Source organism: Puma concolor, chromosome D3, assembly GCF_028749965.1.
Source record: "Puma concolor isolate L17-30 chromosome D3, mPumCon1.1.hap2, whole genome shotgun sequence".
NCBI classification, from domain to species: domain Eukaryota; kingdom Metazoa; phylum Chordata; class Mammalia; order Carnivora; family Felidae; genus Puma; species Puma concolor.
This window is the reverse complement of record NC_141678.1, coordinates 38,076,452-38,097,456: the sequence shown is the minus strand read 5'-3', so window position 1 is coordinate 38,097,456 and position 21,005 is coordinate 38,076,452. Positions and strand designations below refer to the sequence as shown.

At 42.2% G+C, this 21,005-nt stretch overlaps 1 protein-coding gene across 3 annotated transcripts in view; it reads right to left on the bottom strand.

The window, feature by feature from the left end:
- Positions 1-21,005, bottom strand: part of L3MBTL4 (L3MBTL histone methyl-lysine binding protein 4) — a 449,596-nt gene that overhangs the window by 295,000 nt on the left and 133,591 nt on the right. For all 3 annotated transcript variants that reach the window (XM_086682502.1, XM_086682503.1, XM_086682504.1), the window contains exon 5: positions 7,959-8,050. In XM_086682502.1, the coding sequence (XP_086538628.1) occupies positions 7,959-8,050 (92 nt within the window). The remainder of the gene's footprint in view (positions 1-7,958; positions 8,051-21,005) is intronic.

Below are 21,005 nucleotides of genomic sequence, written 5' to 3'. Positions count from 1 at the left end.
AGACAGGCATACTTATGTTCTAGATATAAACATTCAGAAGGGAAGGCAACTTACATGCAGGACATGAGATGACTGATGGGTAGTGGATGAATTCTCTCTGGAAAAGCAGAAACTGGAAAGCTTCAGAGCATAGGTAAAGGGACAAGGAGCAGGAAGATTTCTTCCAGTCCAACTCGGGAAAGATGTATGAATAGGTGTGAGTCACAGTTTGTGGCAGGAAGTGGAAGAAGGACACAGCACATCCATCAAGGGACTGACTCCTTCTGCTGGGAGGGAGGGAGAGAGGGCAGGTGCCTGAGAGAAGAGCTTTCCTAGGAAACAGGTGGCGCTCAGACTGATGACCCAGAAAGATGCCCAGGCACTGCCCTCTCAGCAGACTGTAGGTCTGCAGTGCCACCAATCTGCAAGGCTTTGTGGTTCTCCAGCAGTGCCTGGTGGCTTAGTTAGGTGCAGAAGTTAGGCACACATGATTCATCCAGAGCCGGGGTTTGGGCAGTCACACATGGGGAGAGGATGACAGGGGGACAAGGCAGTTGAAGATCCTGGCAAGAGAGTGGCTGAAATGATGGACACAGGGGGCCTAGCCTGGCCAGGGGCAGGTGTGAAGCCAGAAGGAAGAAAAAGGACAAATTCAACAACCACAAGTGTCAATGAAAGGAAAAACTGGTGTTGTGAAAATAAGGGGAAGAAAAGGCTGCACTGGCAGTGGACGGGACCACAAAGTGGGACTTAAAGGTCCACACTGCAGGGGCACCTGAGTGGCTCAGTCAGTTAAGCCTCCAACTCTTGATTTCGCTCAGGACATGATCTCACGGTTTGTGAGTTCGAGCCTCAAGTTGAGTTCTGTGCTGACAGCTGGGAACCTGCGTGGGATTCTCTGTCTGCCCCTCCCATGCGCGCGCGCTCTCTCTCTCTCTCTCCCTCAAAAGTAAATAAATAAACTTATAAAAATAAAGGTCCACACTGCAGAAGGTGTTTGGTTCTGATCTATGCAAGTGTGGCGTGCAGTGATGGACTGTGCTGGAAAGGAGGGTCAGGCCCTGGGGGGAGGGACTCAAGGTACCAGGTGCTCATGTGGGCAAAGGATGTGCAAGGATGAGAACAAGACTGTGGCAGGAGAAGAGGAAGACTCAGGAGCACAGCACGTGAGTGTGCACACACACAACCATGCACATGCACAATCCAATGAAGTAATAAGGGTGGAAACGGTAGGGAGGAGACGGCATAAACCTCAAGGGAGGAAGGCTGGGTACGTGACAACATACTAATCAGCAGGCAGGAGGCAGGAGGAGGCTGGGCCCACTGACCCTGAGGGATGGAGAAGTGGGTCTGGCAGAGGAGAAAGTGCACTCTCAGGAAGCAGAGGTTATGGCCAAGCAGCTGTGCATGCTGGCTGGGGAAAGGAGGGACCCATATGTTGAGCTAAGGATGATGCATCCCTTGTTTTGCCACAGGACGTGCTGCAGAGATCACAAGAGAATGACAGGAGGGGGCTGGCCATGAGAAGTCACTCTGGCCAGGGTCAGATCAGCCCAGCAGTGGAAAGGGGATGCACCTGTGGGCAGTGGCTTCCAAACACAGCCATGACCTAATCCCTGAATGTGTGAATACAGTATGTTACAGGACAAAAGGGACTGTGCAGATGTGATTAAGTGGGGAATCTCAAGATGGAGAGGTTATCCTGGATTATCTAGGTGGGCCCAATGTCATCACAAAGGTCCTTGCAGAAGGGATGCCGAAGGACCAGGGAAGGAGATGTGACCATGGAAAGAGGTTGCAGTGATGTGGGTCCACAAGTTAAGAAATGCAGGTGGCCTCTAGAAGCTACAAAAGGCAAGGAAACAGATTCTCCCCTACAGCCTGCAGAAGGAACATAGCCCTGTTGACCCATTTTAGACTTTTGACTTCCTGAACTTAAGATAATAAATTTGTGTTGTTTTAAACCACTAAGTTTATTGTAATTTGTTACAATAGCAGAAAGAAAGAAAGAAAGAAAGAAAGAAAGAAAGAAAGAAAGAAAGAAAGAAAGAAAGAAAGAAGGAAAGAAAGAAAGAAAAAGAGAAACAATTCCCTTGCTATATAAAATTCAAACTACAACTATATACTACACTATAAAAGACATATTGAGAAGCCTAGGAGAGTTTTAGTTTTTCCAGGACAACTTTCATCTTGTCCTGAAATACCAATCATATTAAAATATGTAACTGTCTCTGACCTGCAGGGACCTAAAGCACGCATTTAGCCTATTTGCTTGGCTATCCAACACTGGCTGGGAGACAGGAACATCTGCTGGGCATAAAAATCAGAGCTTTCTGGGCCAGTGACTAAGGACAATGGGGAAGTGTGGTTTGTGGGACAAGGGCGGTTTAGCACAAGGGCAGGAGCTGTACTCCTCCAGTCAGACTTGCCCCCAGAGTGCAGGGACAGGTATAGGTGGAGGTCCCACTTGCTCATGGGCAGATTACACTGGGGGTGGCACCTGCCTTCTTGCTAGTCCTACACTGTCCCCGACCTTAACTCCCACCAGCATGAGCTGGGCAGACAGAGGCTGCCAAGTCCACAGATTAGAGTGCAGGGTGGGACAGCTTCAGGAAAGGAAAGGGTTTGGGGGGGCATGGACCTACAAAGGAAGATCAGAGAACAAGAGACACAGAGGCCTCACACTTGGATAAAGACTCTGAATGGTCTATGCGTGGACCAGCCCGGCAGGCACGGAAGAAACTCTGTGTGGATGTGCCTCTGCAGAGAGGGCTAGACGGTGGGGACTTTGATTCCTGGCTGGCGTATTTGAATTTGTGATAGGCAACAGGTCAGGAGGAATGCTTTGGGAAGATACGGCGGATGGTTAGATGACTGGCAGGGAGAGATATGAGAGAAAAGTTTTGGAACCAACTTCAAAACAAAAGAAAAATATTGTAGTGTGAATCAAATCAAGATAGGCGCATTTCACCAGTAATGAAGACAAAATGTTTTTACATTTTCTGACAACAGAAGGTGTTTACATCCTTGTAAACTCACTACCCCAGATGGTAAAATAAATCATAAATTATAAAGAACTTCACTTTGTCTTATACAAAAATAAATTCAAAATAGACCTACAGACATGCAAAAACCTTGTGTGCAAATAAAATAAGCATACGCTTTTTAAAAAATATACACATTGGCCCCAAAACAGACACTCAGATCAGTGGAACATAATAAAGAACCCAGAAATGGACCCACAAACGTATGGCCAACTAATCTTTGACAAAGGAAAGAATATCCAATGGAATAAAGACTGTCTTCAGCAAATGGTGCTGGGGAAACTGGACAGCGACATGCAGAAAAATGAACCTGGACCACTTTCTTACACCATACACAAAAATAAACTCAAAATGGATGAAAGACCTAAATGTAAGACAGGAAGTCATCAAAATCATAGAGGACAAAGCAGGAAAAACCTCTTTGATCTTGGCTGCAGCAACTTCTGACTCAACACGTCTCCGGAGGCAAGTGAAACAAAAGCAAAAATGAACTATTAGGACCTCATCAGAATAAAAAGCTTCTTCACACAGAAGGAAACAATCAGCAAAAGTAAAAGGCAACTGACAGAATGGGAGAAGATAATTGCAAACAACATATCAGATAAAGGCTTAGTATCCAAAATCTATAAAGAACTTACCAAACTCAACTCCCAAAAAACAAATAATCCAGTGAAGAAATGAGAAAAAGACATGAATAGACACTTCTCCAAAGAAGACATCCAGATGGCCAACTGACACATGAAAAAATGCTCCACATCACTCATCATCAGGGAAATACAAATCAAAACCACAATGAGATACCACCTCACACCTGTCAGAATGGCTAAGAGATGCTGGCGACAAGAGATGCTGGTGAGGATGTGGAGAAAGAGGATCTCTTTTGCACTGCTGGTGGGAATGCAAGCTGGTGAAGCCACTCTGGAAAACAGTATGGAGGTTCCTCAACAAGTTAAAAATAGAACTACCCTAGGACCCAGCAATTGCACTACTAGGCATTTATCCAAGGGATAAAGGTGTGCTGTTTCGAAAGGACACATGCACCCTCATGTTTATAGCAGCACTATCAACAATAGCCGAAGTATGGTAAGAGCCCAAATGTCCATCGATGGATGAATGGATAAAGAAGATGTGGTATATATACAATGGAGTATTACTCAGCAATCAAAAAGAATGAAATCTTGCCATTTGCAACTACATGGATGGAACTAGAGGGTATTATGCTAAGTGAACTTAGAGAAAGACAAATATCATATGACTTCACTCATACAAGGACTTATAGACACAGAACAGATGAACATAAGGGTAGAGAAGCAAAAATAATATAAAAGCAGGGAGGGGAACAAAACAGAAGAGACTCTTAAATATGGAGAACAAACAGAGGGTTACTGAAGGGGTTGTGGGAGGGGGGATGGGCTAAATGGGTAAGGGGCATTAAGGAATCTACTCCTGAAATCATTGTTGCACTATATGCTAACTAACTTGAATGTAAATTAATAAAAAAAGTATAAAAGCCTCTGTCCTGCCAAATATATGTATATATATATATATATGATATATATATGTGTGTGTATATATATATATATGTCTGGTTTGCATGATGGAACTGATCACATGTGTATGTCTCTGTGTCACTGGTACATCTTCTAAAACTTGAATATTAGGATGGAAATTATATATTAAAAGTAAAGTAATACTTAATATATTTTAATAGTTTTCTATTCAGGATATGCAAACTATTTCATTTTATTTTCAACTATTTCAGTTTTCAAAAGCTGAAAAGTTCCATCTCAGCTGGCCGACCTGAACACCATTATTATAATATTTACACAATAAAAATGGACAGGAACAGTCAAGAGCACAATGCCAATCCAAAACTGAGTTTAATCTGATCATCCTTCTTAGAATACTGGCCCTTTTTATTCTCTACTGAAACTTATTTTCAGTTATAAACCATGTTATTTCATCTTAGAATATAAATGTGCAGAGTAACACTGTATCTTGAGTGCAAAGATCTTCAGTCATCAGGACAAATCAGAGGTAATAACTGGTAAGCTTTCTCCTTGTTCAGGGATGGATGAGATCCCACCTCTGCATGGAACACCCAGGAAACTCACGACTTGTACATTCCACTGACAAGAATATTCTACCTCATACTGTTGTCACATTTTAGGGCATATCTTACATCCCAACTAGGATGGCAAGATTTTAAGCAACATGTAATAAACTCCTTAGTGTTTCAGTCCAGATCTTACATGGTGCTTTTTACAGAAAGAGCCTCAAAAACATGAGTAGCTTGACTGTTAACTTATGAGTGAAGAGAGAGGCATGTCGACACATCAGACATGCCCACTTTCTCACATGCTAACACTTTACGGTCACTTTCAGAGTCAACAAAAATTAGAGTCCACAAGCTCAAGAAAGTCATATTTTGAAGTCACATTATTAGCCAAGGAATCCTCAAAGATTATCTCCTACTCACTGCTCATCTTTACTGAGTGGACAGACTCATGGATGCTAGTTACACCCTCCAAAGGGAACCCACACCTGTCTTTACATGCCACATGTTCCCTCCCTTAGGACTTGCCAGTACCTCTTTAATCAGATCTCTATAAAGTCAAGGGAGAAAGCTTTATGAACCATAACCTATTATTACACAGTTCCCAATATTACCATATGGATTTATTTCAGGAACAGAAATCTCACATTTGCCCCTTAGAGGTTTTTTTAGTTAATGCTAGGTCACGAGGGAAAATCTGGGGGAGAAATTCTCTGTTCTGCAGGGGTTCTTGCACTAAGTGTTGTGTCCTAAAGGAGAAACTGAGCAATGGTGTTACTACCCTCACTGGCGGAGCTGATGGAAGAATGCAGGCACTGGCCAGAACCTAGCAGCTCTCTGTCACCAGCTCTGGAAATGAGAGCACACTCCAGCCTAACACCCTAACATGTGCTTCAATCTGCAGTGGAAGGAAGAGAGAATCCTGGTCTGGAGACACACATACACGGGTCTGACTCAGACGAAGCGTCACTCATGGCCAATTTTGCTACATATAGGTTCTGACTTCAATCACTGACTGCTCTTACATTTTTGTGGCTTCTAGATGCCTACAGTGATTCTCATCCATGCCAAGCCACTGGGTTACAAGCCTGGCTTGTGTCCTGTGGTTGAACCTTGCATACTGGACTCACAAGCTACATCTTCCCTTTGGGCTCATAGCACCTGATAGACCTTAGCTATTTCCAGAGCTGACCCACTCCACCCTCCTGCCCTGCAGTGACCACATAGCAAGGGCACAAGTTGGGCCCAGGGACAGAGGGAAAGAACAACTTCAGGCTACACTGGATTTCCCCAAAGCAGCTCTCTTTAAGAACCTATGCTCAGGGGCGCCTGGGTGGCTCAGTCGGTTAAGCATCCGACTTCGGCTCAGGTCGTGATCTCACGGTCCGTGAGTTCAAGTCCCGCATCGGGCTCTGTGCTGACAGCTCAGAGACTGGAGCCTGCTTTGGATTCTGTGTCTCCCACTCTCTCTGCCCCTACCCTGCTCATGCTCTGTCTCTCCCTGTCTCAAAAATAAATACAACATTAAAAAAAATTTTTAAAAAGAACCTATGCTCAGAGGTGAAAAGAAGTTACCCAGAAGTTGTTCAACATTGATTGATCATGAGCACATCTAGAACAGACACTGTGAGGAAACATGAAAGAGAAGGAAGAAGAGACCCCCCCCTACGTAGGGACCTTACATGCTTTTAGTGGAGCAAACACCTTAGGTCTCATCACATGACAGTCTCATCAGGAGTCAGCAGGTACTGGACTCCTGAGCTGGGCCTCTGCTTGGTTCTTACAAGATACTACCACACTGGACGTCTGTCCTGCATCCAGAAGCCTGAGGAGGTTCTCAAGCTACAGTGTGCCATGCCACACGCCCCTGAGGGCCTAATTCAGTAGGTCTCAGGAATACCCATGCATCTGGGTTCTCCAAAGATCGATAAAGGCATCTGATGTGAAGACTGGCTCAAGTACTAAATATTTAGTATTTTGCAAACGTGACCTGCCAGCACTTGGTTTCTCTTTCCCTATTTGCTTCACTTCTTCTTCTCCCCCATTCTAATGCTGTAGTCAGGATTAAAATCCCTAGCCCTTTTTCATAATGAAAAGTACTAGATATAACTCAAGGAATGTCATGAAAAGTAAAGCAAATAAAAAGTGTTAGCATCTCGCTGCAGGTTAAAATGCAATGTAATGATGCAAATCTGATGGAATTTTTCTATAAATTCCCCTCAAATACTGAAAGCACACACCAAGAATAGAAAGGGTAGCAGAAGATTTGGTACCATGGGTAAAGATGATCGCCTGAAGCCACCAGCCTCCATGCCAACAGCTGCTTGGTCAAGCAAGCCCACGCAGGCTACTCTGGGCATTGTCAGAGTCAGGTAGAACATGATTAAGGGGTTTCACCATCTCCTCCAACATGCTGCCTGATCCACCACTTTCATGCACCACATTAAAATGGATTCCTCAAACCTGATCCTTGGGCGGGCATGTGCTAATACAAAGAAAGACTAGTACCTGCTATTTAGTATGTGCATGTGGCTTCCAATGCCCGTTAGGTGTACAACTCACTGAGTCTTCCAACAACCCAGGGAGGTAGGTATGGTAGTTTCCCCCACTTTACAAGTGAAGATCCTGAAGCACAGAGAAACTGAGTGACTTGCCCAAGGTCACAGAGCAGGGAGATGGTAGCACTGACTTTCAAACCCAGGTAGTCCAGCCCCAGAGCACACATTCTGAATTACAAAGGCTTCGATGGGTTTTATGTTATTTTCCAGCAAGACCTACAATCAAGTAAGTGGGTATTCTATCTGGGCAAATGATTTCCTTTTAATTAATTCTCTTAAGTGTTCACTCCTTACAAAAATGTACAACAGTTAGTGGTTCACCTTGGAAAACAGTTCCACGGGTGCCGCTATAGCCTTCTGTTCTGTCAAGTACTGCTCCCAAGACCAAGCTTCCTGTGCAGCCACTGAGGGGACTGGAAAAGAAAACACAGTGACTTTTCTTGAAACAATTAGTGACAAAAGAATAATATTTAATTGAAGATAAACCCAACAAGCAGGCTGATTAGTTAAATAAACAAATACATAAATAAAACCTGTATCTCTTACTTTCTGTGAGCATTTAGTAAAATCATCTAACAGTCCACCTACAGCTTCTCTTGTTTTTTTTTTTTTTATTTTTTTTTTAACGTTTATTTTATTTTTGAGACAGAGAGAGGCAGAGCATGAACAGGGGAGGGGCAGAGAGAGAGGGAGACACAGAATCTGAAACAGGGTCCAGGCTCCGAGCTGTCAGCACAGAGCCCGACGCAGGGCTCAAACTCACGGACCGTGAGATTGTGACCTGAGCAGAAGTCGGACGCTTAACCCATCGAGACACCCAGGCGCCCCAGCTTTTCCTGTTTTAGAGCAGGCCTGTGAATGTATCTCACCCTCAATAAAACCACTGATAAGCACGTAAAATGGGTAGCCTATTACTCTTCTCAAAGAAGAGTCAACAGCTACAGGTTTTCTACAGCATGATTTGGTCCATTTTAAGGTGAATGCCCTGAAAATATCTTTATAATCTCCTTTCATTTTCACACCTCTTTGTGGGGTGAAGATCGATAGGCACTACCTGTTGGAAGGCAAGGTGGAAATATATGCCAAACGCCTTAAAAATTATTTGTATGTCTTGAACCAGCAATTCTGCTTCCAGGAATCTGTCTTAATACGATTACAGCAAATATGCCCAAGGGGCAAACACAAGGTTTTTTTATACTAGGACTCCTCATAATAATGAAACATTGGAAACAAACCAAAGGTCCACCAAGAGAGGGCTAATTAAATGCATTGTGCAGACATGTCATTTTAACAATAAGCTATAATATTATAGAAGATTAATGGCAGAGAAAGACTATGTTAATGATACACTACTAGTGGGGGGAAATAAACAGCAGTTCAGAAAATGAAATGATCCTTTTTGGTAAAGTATGTAATGGAAATAAGACTAAAATTATGTAAATCAAAATCATAAATGAAGTCATCTTCAGCTGCCAGGATTACAGCTTCTTCCCAATTTATTCTGCACTTCGCTTCTCTGCTTTCCAAATTTTCTAGATCAATAGCTATCCAATGTAATTCAATAAAAATATATTTTTAAATAATAAAAATCTGCTGAAAAGGATTGATAATTGTTTTAAGTTTATATTCTATGTCCCAGTCATTCTCCCTCTAGGATTAACAAGCTAAGGAAGGAGTCATGATAACAGTTGATAGTAAATATACATCACAACATTATTACAGCAAAAACACAAAATAGTATTAATATGGGAGAAGGGTTAAATAGATTATAATACATATACATATATACATATGCACATGACCTACATATGATTATGAAGTTGTCAAAAAGTATATATTTTTTTTCAACGTTTATTTATTTTTGGGACAGAGAGAGACAGAGCATGAACGGGGGAGGGGCAGAGAGAGAGGGAGACACAGAATCGGAAACAGGCTCCAGGCTCCGAGCCATCAGCCCAGAGCCCGACGCGGGGCTCGAACTCACGGACCGCGAGATCGTGACCTGGCTGAAGTCGGACGCTTAACCGACTGCGCCACCCAGGCGCCCCAAAAAGTATATTTTTTAAGTAACAAAATGTCTTTAGAATTCTCTAGGTTAAGTAAAAACCAAAGTCAGGCCATAAGCCATAAAACATATTAATTATATTATCCTAAATTTTAAAATATAAATAATGACATATATTAAGACATTCATTTATTCAACATATTTATAAAGCACCTTCTTTGTGCTAGGCACTATGCATAGATATTTGTACACACACACAAACACACATGCATAGGAAAGCAATTGAAAAGAAACAGCAAAATATTCATAGTGGCTATATGTGGGCAGTGAGATTAACATAAATATTTTTCCTTGTTTGTTGCCTTCTACTGTTTTAAAATTCTCTGCAAATATTATTACCATGCACATACACACACATGCACACCCGCACACACAAACACACACTCATATGCACACATCCTGGAAAAGAGTGGTCAAAAATGCTATGTAAGCTTTAACATTTATCTTGCCGTAAAATGTTCCTGAAGAAGGTACAGATGGTAAAAGGTCAGAACTGCATGAGCACAGGTAGTGACAGGTGGTAAGATGCACCTCTAAGTCAAACATTTCAAACCTCTCAAGACAATAAAGCACCCTGATGGAATAACAAACATAAAAATCCGTCAAGTTGCATAGGAAGAATTCATGTAGACTTTTAATCACTTAAAAAATATTTGATGAGCCTTCCATTATGTAACAAGTGTGCTGTCTGCCAAAACAGAAATATAACCCAGTCCCTGGTCCAGTAGATGAAAAATAAACAATATATACTATTTATCCTTTGATATATACATATATATAATTGACAAAAAGGGAATAATTTAATCTCAGATTACAAAGAAAATACATCAATTCAGAATTTAAAAACAGACACAGAGTATGTATATACATTAGCATTTACTAGTTCTCAATCACAACACACTAATATGTCCTTGCTAAGAAATACACTTACTAAAGCATGAGAATTTTGAAAAGCATTTTAATCATCAAATAAGGCTAACAGAATCATCATCAATGGATTTTCTTGCTTTTTTTGAAAATAATGGGACATTACAGTGTGATTTCCATCAAGGAGCTTACAGTCTGTTCAACCATTATAGCACTTACAAGTTTACTGCCATCTCTACCACAATATGTGATATTTTATTTTTCTAAATAGAGAAAGCAATTTGACAAACCCTGAAGATTCCCTAGTAAGATTATTCAACATCTCTATTTTCACATAAGCACTTTACTACATTACAATTATATGCTTTACAAAAAAAATTACAGCAGTGTTGTCTCTAAAGCAAATATAGATACCTCATTTTCTACAACAGCTGTGTTCTTAAAAAGATTGTGTGTAATTTCTCAATTTAATCATATTTCCCATTGTTATATATCATCATTTCACCGGAAGTAAATCACATCTAAGATCTTCTTGTATGATCACATAAGTCTATAATAACCCTTTTAAATTTTATCAGAAAAAGAAAACATGATATCAAAAATAACAACTTTCAATGAATTAAATATTTCGTAAAGCAAGAGAACTACTCAGCAACACAGTGCCTGCCAGTGAGATGAAGAAATACCATGTTGGTCTGCTCCTGGGGGCCCACAGGCAGGCCTCGCATCATCACTGACTCTAGGCGACGTACACCAGCTGAAAGAAACGAGTTTGCTTACTTAGAATTAGCAGGTAAGCTCCTCAAAAGAAAGAATCTCACTGATCCTATCTATCACTGTGTCCCTGGGCTATAACCACGCTTGACCATAAATATTTGCTTAATGAATTAAAGGCTGCTGACATGATGCTTTTGGCTTTAAAAATGAATTCAAAGGTATCTATTGTGACCAACTCATTTCCCAGTTTCCTGGAGAGAAGAAACCAATTATGAAACAGCACTGCTGCAGGCACCAAATTTTCTTTATTTTTTATGTAACTTTCTTGAACATACTACAGATACGACATTCATTTTATAGAGTATTAGATATGCGCACAGGTTAGTAAATCCTAAATTTTATTTTTCACTATACACAGTGGCTACAGCAAAATGTTCCAATTATTACTCTTCTGCCAAACATTACTAATGTACAATATATATTTGATTGTACATTCCCTGTCACTTAATACACACCTATTATATGCCAAATGCCAAATTAGGGTGTGTGTGTGCATGCACATGTACATGACATAAGTGTATATGTGCGAATGTACATGTTTAGATTTATTCCTTATAATATTGAATATCAGATTTATAATCTCATTTTATAATTATACGAAACAGGCTTACAGAGGTCACACATCTGGAAGAATCTGAATTTAAACAGAATTTCTAGGGGCGCCTGGGTGGCGCAGTCGGTTAAGCGTCCGACTTCAGCCAGGTCACGATCTCGCGGTCCGTGAGTTCGAGCCCCGTGTCGGGCTCTGGGCTGAATGCTCGGAGCCTGGAGCCTGTTTCCGATTCTGTGTCTCCCTCTCTCTCTGCCCCTCCCCCATTCATGCTCTGTCTCTCTCTGTCCCAAAAATGAATAAACGTTGAAAAAAAAATAAAAAAAAAAAAATAATAAACAGAATTTCTAGCCCATGCACTCCCATTATATAATATTGCTTCACTTTAGTATACACAGTGAAGACACAGCAGAAATGCCTATTAAATTAATAACTTTTGGGGGACTTAAGTGGCTCAGTCGGTTAAGTGTCTTACTCTTGATTTCAGCTCAGGTCATGATCTCACAGAGGTGAGATCTAGCCCCGTGTTGGACTCTGCACTGAGCGTGGAGCCTGCTTAATATTCTCTTCCTTCCTCTCCCTCTGCCCCTACCATGCTTGCTCTCTCTCTCTCTCCCTCAACAAATAAATAAAAATTTATTAACAAGTAACTTTTAAATTTAAAAACACCATAAAATTAAGTCCACAGGGAAATTAATAAGCTCACCCATTCATGGTGGCTTTGTAAAATTGACTAAAACTTTTGAAAGTCATGTTGACAATACATACAAGCATACCTGGGAGATATTGTACGTTCAGTTCCAGACCACCGTAATAAAGGAAATATTGCAATACAGCAGTCAAATGAACGTTTTGGTTTCCCAGTGTATACATAAGTTATGTTTATACTATACTGTAGTCTACTAGTGTGCAATAGCATTATGTCCTAAAAAACAATATTACATAATCTAATTTGAAAATATGTTATTGATTAAAAACTGCTGTCATCTGACCTTCCAGTGAGTCATAATCTTTTTGTTGGTAGAGGGTCTTGCCTCGATGTTGTGGCTACTGAGTGATCAGAGTGGTGGTTGCTGAAGGTTGCAGTGGCTGTGGCAGTTTCTTAAAATAAGACAATTAAGTTCACTACATTGATTGACTCTTCCTTTCATTTGAATGCTTAGGGGTGGCAGTAGGGTTATTAACTGGTCTGATTTTAATCCCTGTTGTGTCTCAGGGAATAGGGAGGCCCGAAGAGAGAAAGAGAGGGTAACAGCTGGTAAGTGGAGCAGTTAGAGCACACACAACATCTATCCATTAAGTTCACCATGTTATACGGGTGCAGTTCACGGTGCCCCAAAACAGTTACAACAGTACAAATATAATAATAATGAAAAAGTGAAAATATTGTGAGAATTACCAAAATGTGACACAAAGACACGAAGTCAGCAAATGCTGTCGGAAAAATAGCACCAAAAGACTTGCTTGATACATGGTTGCCACAAACCTTATGTGTAAAAAAAAAAAAAAAAAACAGTATCTGTAAAGCACAATACAGCAAGGTATACCTGTATTTATAACCAAAAATAAGGTGTTAATATTTGATGATCAACTCATCCCAACTTTAACATTATTCTAAAAAAATGCAAAAGGAATTTTTAAAAAGCCCTTACAACAGTACAAAGTTGGAAAAAATCTAAATATCCAACAACAGAGGTCAAATAAATTACAATTATGATGACCACACGACATAACTTTTGCAAATCTCAAATTAAGCACAGTTTCAGCACAGTTTATATGCACTTCAGCATGAGAATGTATGTTTTTACATATGAATAAAAAAAACATAAGAAAACAAAGAAATGAAGATGGCTGGGTTAAGGCAGTGAGATTTGTCAAGCGGTATAAGACAAGGGCTGACAGATTCAGCCAGTAAAGTACCAAGCACTTTTTAAATCTTCAGTTTATTACTTATATTGACAGCAAAAAGGAAAAGCAATTATAGGACCCAGCTCCCATGTCCCTTGCACAGGGTGACACTGAGACAAAGGGTCCAGATACTGCAGCATGGGTGCTCACATACCCTGTTCCTGGAGAGCCCATTTCATGCTGCCCTTGTGCACTTGTACAATCAGCAGCTCTACCCTGGGGGGAGGTGACACAAAAGGACTCAAGCCTCATGGGAACCTGGGAGGAACAAGAAACTATCACTATGGCCTCCTGGGGGTGGCCTCCTCCAAGCAGCACCTTGAGAGCCTCTGGTGTTCTCATGGGCCAGAAGGATCAGAGAGCACTCTCAGACTGAGATCACCTGCAGGTAAGCCTCGTCTACCTGGCCAACTGGGTATGTACAGGGTCCCCAAGACACCACGGCAGAGCCATCCTCCAAACAAGGGGATGCATTTGGCTCTTAAAAATAAACACAACACTTTCCCTTCTGTGGAAATAAGCAGGGCCATCTCTCTTTCTCTGAGCAGTACTAGGCAGTGTGTGTGTGTGTGTGTGTGTGTGTGTGTGTGTGTGTGCGCGCGCGCGCGCGTACGCATGCGCGCACGTGCAGCACATATACTTTCTTACCAAGCAAAGAAGATTCCCTCTCCTTATCTGCATATCCATGCTGTTTGGTTTACATGGCCTCAGCCAAATTTGCAGAAAGCCAAAACCCACAGCACTTGCTTCATTAAAAGCAGTAATTTGTGCGTGCCAAGATGACACATTTATACTTTACCACCTCACTAAATTTTGCTTTGTTCTTCTACGTACACCTTGAGGTTTGTTGGCTTCTTCATCAGAATTAGCAAGAGCAAAGACTGGAAATTGAAGGCAAAGAATATAGAAAAAAAGCCTGAAAAAACTTCACAGGGGTAGAAGTGACTGTGTTATTTGTCATACTTTGACAGCGTGCCCCCTCCCCTTTTTTTTAACCACAGCCATGAACCAGTGTCCTCCTCCACTGACCATAATCATTTTTCTTGCCTGCGACCCCAGGGCCAAGCCTATCGGAACCATCAGCAAGAATGGGTGGATGAGAATAACCACACTGGGTCCAGCCAGAGCTGCCAGCAGATGATTCACAGTGGGGGTCAGCTCCAGAAAGGATGGTCCAGGGAGGGCAGTGTTGGCAGAGGATTCAACTTGGGAAAGTGGAATAGGAGAGTCAACTGCTGAGAAAAACAAGTCTAGCGGGGTGACAAAGTAAAAGAGCTAAGCGGAACACAAGTCACAAGTCAAGGAAAGGCAGGGTCAGTGCATGGACAAGTTGAAGACTGGGACAATGACTCCCTTTCTTAATCATGAATGAATGCATGGGTACACTTCACTGAGTCAGGCCGTGTCCTTACAGAGAGCAGAAGACAGGGCCACTAGAGTTTTAGCTCTCGGAAGTACTCCTTTTATGAAGTGCTCACGACATCTAATAGGATCAGCAGCAATATCACCCTCATAAAAGGGGGTTGGTCATGCACTGAGTATCCTCTATCCCAGACCAGATACCTTAACCTTGAGATATATTTTCAATTCTGTAAACCACAGCTGTCTCCTACTTCATCACTTCAGATCTGGAGTTCTGAATAATTGAGTTTACTGAAATCAATAAAAAACCTTTACTTTGTATGGAAACTCTTCAGATGGGCATTCTTCCACCTGCATGTTAGCATTTTTGTCATCAACTCTTCTTATAAAAATCCATGACGTAAAAAGTGTAGCATGCTAGTGAAATATGGAAAGAAGCCCTAGTTGTCATCTGATGCTGTGATGCTTTCAAACTTTAAATTTCTCTTTAGCATGACCCCATTTTTTCCTTACAAAAATATCCTATTAGGAGCCCTGATATTAGAAACCCCCCAAGTGCAACTGATCTGGATGCTCCACGCTCAAACCACTCAGGCTCCCATTTGTCCCGCTCAGAGGCCGCAGACTGAAAAATCCCTGATAGATGAACGCCTCACTTTGGCAATAGGAACTTCCAGTCTTAGGAAACTGCACAATATTTATTAGTAATTCTCTGAGCTAAAATTAAAAATGGTAAGGGGTAAAGAATGAATAAATTATCATTTTTAAGGATAGAACCACATAAATCCTAAGGCTCGTGTCACAGAACAATACCTTTTTAACTTCATTAGCCATAAACATAACACTTCACACCAATATTCCAACTTCGTTTCAAAAGATAAGCTGCATACAGCTCCATCAGGCCACAATTTGGAATATGTGAGAAAAACAAATGTCAGTAGCAACCAACCCATCTTACTACACATTGATGTAAGTAATGTCTTCTTTTGTGGTACCAACTGGAATGAGACAGTTTTCCTCATGTTAGCAGCTTATCACTGCTGGGTAACAACCCTTGAAGTAGGAGCTTCCTGAATATACCCACACTTTCCAAGCGCCTGCAGTTTAGTAATTCCGCCATGCCACTTGTCCACGCTCTGCTAAAACATTTTTCACTTGTACACCCAGGCTGCTTCTCATTTCAGTACGACTGAACTCAGGGGTCATTTCCTGCTCATTTCCCTAGACAAAGCAGGTCCCAAGTGCTGGGAGATATACTAGGAGCTTGACTCCTGTCCTCACATGGCATTTACTCGGGTTGAGGAGACATGCAAACAGACAAATGTCACCCCCAACCTGACATATGCAGGACTCCATGTTTTGGTGAACAAATAAGAAGACATGAGTACTAATAGGCACTAGTTAGGAAACCCAAACAACGTGTCTGGGGACAAGATGAACAAGGATTAATTATGAACAGGGAAAGCTTCCTGGAGACCACTGCTTTCTGAGGCAAACAGAAATTCAGCAGGTGATCCAGGAAGGAGCAGCAGGACCAAAGCAAGAGAAACTGGCAAGCGGGGAGCTGCTTCTACAAATGCCAGAGTCTGGTGTCCACTAACATAAAGCTCACAGGGGTCCACGGAACAGAAGGCTAGAATGCTGGATTGCAAGGAGGCAAAAATACGATCAGGAAAGCTCCTGAAAGTCTAAGGAGCCTTATCTCTATTCTTATGGTTTACAGAAGCATCAGAGATGTCTGAATGGAAAATGGTATTATCAGAACTCACTAACCAGTGCTAGGCAAGGATGAAGCAGATGCGCGGGACGGAGACCACAGACTGACAACAGATTTGGCAAGAGAGTGTGGATGTTCCCTAAATAAAGGTGGAGATGAAACTGGGGGACAATGGTGAAATAAAATTGACAGGCTACAGCAAACAACTGCTTGAGGTGGGGTGGTATAGGGAGAAGGCTAAGATGATCTTGCGGTTCAGTCCTGGGTACCCAGAGAGTAGCAAACTGAGGGAGCATCACAGGATGTTGTAGAAAAAAAGGGATTATTTTCAGAGATGCTGAATTTTAGGTAACTGGAATAATCTGGGTGAACATATCCAAAAAAAGACAGGTCCAAGTTTTTCAGAAAGAGGCAACAATGAAAGAAATCCTGAGAAAGAATCAAAGACAGACATGAATGCCCATGTCAGGAGCTGGGGAAGCACAACGAATAATCAGAGTTGCAAGAGGCTCCAGGGAGACATACAAGACCTGGGAGCCAGGGAGGGGAGGAGGTTTCCCAGGGTCTGAAGGATTAGCACCATCAAATATTGAAGAGGTCGAGTAAGACTAACCAGGGAGAAGAAGCCACCGGGGTTGACAGCCACGGCATCACCGTGATGTCACAGGGAGAGATTTCAATGGAAGGACCAGATCAGAGGTCAGATTCAAGTGGCCAAAGAGTGAAAAGGAGGCATCATGAAAGCAGCAAGTGTGGACTATACCTGGGAGAGGTTTGCAAAAGAAAAGGAAGAGACAGGTAACATGAGACCCAGAGGGGGAACAATATTCATGAGAAAGGATTTTTTTTTAACAAATGTAAGGAAAAGAGAGCATTTCAGCTCAGCAGCTGAGGGAAATGAACCCAGACAGGGAAGCGAGGCTCTGAGAGGAGATGAGACAATCAGTGGGGGAGAGAATCAGACAGAGAAATGTTTCAACAAGGATCCTGATATGAAGAGGTGGGTGGTGAACAAGAGTAAAAAGAAAGCACTTGCAGTGTGCTAGGGAAGAAGGTGGAAGGACATCACTCCTCACCTCCTTCATGAGGCTGGAGGACATCTGCCGGAAGGCGAGGTGTAATGGTTGTGTTGGGAGCACGGGGAAAGGTGGGAGCTGCAGAAATTCAACCAGGACCAGACTGAAGGAACACAGATCTGCCCTGAGAGTCCCACTCAGTTAAGCTGGTGATTCTGCACAGGAGTGACTGGCACCATGGGACTTTCTCCTCAGCTCTTGGCAGCCTGGTAGTGGGAGCAGATGGGTAACTCTGAGGACAGCTGGGAGTGGATGAGGAAGGAGGCCGCCAAGTGGACTGAGGAACATGAGAACAGGAGATAAAATGTGTAAAGGGCCCTAACTGGCCCAGGAGGCACTGGAAGGCTGAAAACCAGTGACACAGAATAGGAAGAAATAGAAAAGCTAAAATACAGGACATAAGCAATTTCAAAGCTTCCTCAGAAAGCAAAGAGGTGAGGAGAAGGAGGAGTTCTAAGGATGTGTTATCAAAGAACATTCCAGAATTCAGGCTCTGGTGAATTAAGTTTATTCAGCACACATGTATGGCTGGCACTTGTGTTCAGATATTGCAACAAGTGGCCAGAAGCACAATGTAAAGGTACTAACACAAAAAAATCTGAGTTCTGCACAGAAGAGAGGTGGTTAAGCAAGTTATTCTAATACCATGGTTTTTCCAAATATGGGCATCCCCTTGAAACTTGTCAGAAATGCAAGTTTTGGAGGTCATAACCCAGACTTAATGATTCAGAAACTCTGGGAGTAAGACTATCAACCTGTGTTTTAATAGTCCCTCTAAGTGATTCTGATGAAGGCTGAAGTTTGAGAACCACGGTTCTAACATAACATGCAGAAACCTGAAACATAGAAAACTAATTCTTTTTTTTAATGTTTATTTATTTTTGAGAGACAGAGAGAGAGAGAGAGAGAGAGAGGGAACAAGTGAGGGAGGGAACAGAGGATCCGAAGCAGGCTCCATGCTGTCAGTGCAGAGCGCAATGTGGGGCTCAAACTCACCAACTGTAAGATCATGACCTGAGCAGAAGCCAGACGCTTAACTGGATCATGACCTGAGCCGAAGTCAGACACCAAACTGACTGAGCCATCCAGGCACCTCGAGAGAAAACTAATTCTGACTGATATCATCAAAGAAGACTTTCCAGATGATATGATATGTGCCTTAAAGGATAAAGGTTCTCAAAGTGTGGTACCTAGACCTGCAGCACCAGTATTACCTGGGAAATTGTTAGAAATACAAATTTGGGGCATCAATTAAAATCTGGGCATCTACTGAATCAGATACTCTGGGGCTGGGGCCTAGAAATCTGCTTTAACAGGTGCTGGAGGTGACTCTGATGCAGCTAATGTTTAAGAACCACTGCCCTAGAAAGAGGGCCAGGTTCCAGCTGCAGATGGCCCTAAAGACAGGGGCAGGATGGGCACTCTCTGACCACAGTCTTGTTCTTCACTTTCCATGAGTCTCCATCCTCCCCCAGTATGTATTTGTTCAGTATAGCCCATTACTTGGGAAAGCTTGAGTGATCTCTCTTCCATATAAAAGGAAGAATCTAATTAAAACACCAGGCAAAGAATTTCAGTCTTAGCCTATATGTGCTAAGAAACCAGTGCATGTCTTAAGCAGAGAAATGCCACAATAAGTTTTGGTCTTATTTCTCCTCTGCCCTGTCCACAGTGGTTGGGTAGTTATTTAGATTTTTTTTTTTAAAGATACTGCTGATGGCAGTTTTAGAGATGATGGAATTGAACACAGAGGGAGAACTGGTATCAGAGATAACAGAAAGGAGGCTGTTTCAACAAGCAGGCATGCGCTAGTGACGTCTGGGCTTGAGATAGCTACTCTAGGATTGAGAGGAGCAGAAATAATTCAGAGGGACATTTAAAAGGGAACTGACAAAATTGGACAATCAAGGAGATGGGAAATTGAGGACGCTGACATTTCAAGCTTAGAAGACACAGTCTATGTGCCTGACATTGAGCAAGACAAAACTAGAGGAGCAGGCTTAGAAAGCAACATGAACAGGGGCGCCTGGGTGGCGCAGTCGGTTAAGTGTCCGACTTCAACCAGGTCACGATCTCACGGTCCGTGAGTTCGAGCCCCGCGTCGGGCTCTGGGCTGATGGCTCAGAGCCTGGAGCCTGTTTCCGATTCTGTGTCTCCCTCTCTCTCTGCCCCTCGCCCGTTCATGCTCTGTCTCTCTCTGTCCCAAAAATAAATAAACGTTGAAAAAAAAAAATGTTTAAAGAAAGCAACATGAACATGTTCTCAGAGATGCCAAATCTCTGAAATCTAAAGGGGTCTAAGTGATATTTAGGGTGAACTATCTGGAGACATTATAAACACAAATTTTTGAGAAAGATCAGGACCGGGAACTTCGATTTAGTGGCTATTAGTGACTGGGGGTAAAGCAGAGGAGATTCTCTGGGAATGTATGCAGAGCACAAAGCAGGCAGGGCCAAGGATAGGATCCTAGGGAACTTCAGTATCTAAGATGTGTGCAAAAGAAAATCAGTAAACAATAGTGAGAAGGAGCAAGCTGAGAAACAAGATGAATGAGGAAGGAAATACTTTCAAGAAAACAATACTTTCTACGAGAAAACAAGTAGTGGGCACTGGTTCAAGGAAGTCTAGAGGTGACCAGGAGAAAGACCAGAAGCACAGTCTATGATGAAGACAAGGTTCATGGATATGCATATGAAATGCATATTGGAAAGGGTCATCTTCAGAAGTGACAAGCTCAAAGAGCCATGTGGATTACAGTCATGAGGAGTCTTGTGGGACAACACAGAGAAAGCCAAGGTGAGCCAGGCACAATAACTGATCCAACAAACAAAATCTTCTATGACACAAACCCTGTGTTGTTAGGTCTTAATTATTCAAAGATGAATAAAATATAGTATTTGCCCTTACGGAGACTGCAGCTTAGTGGGGAACCAGATATCTATTATATAATAAGGAAAATTCCAACTGCAGAGACGTGAGCTAAGAGCCATGAGAATACAGTGGACAGAACAATTAACATTGTCTGGATGACACTACTCATTCTGTT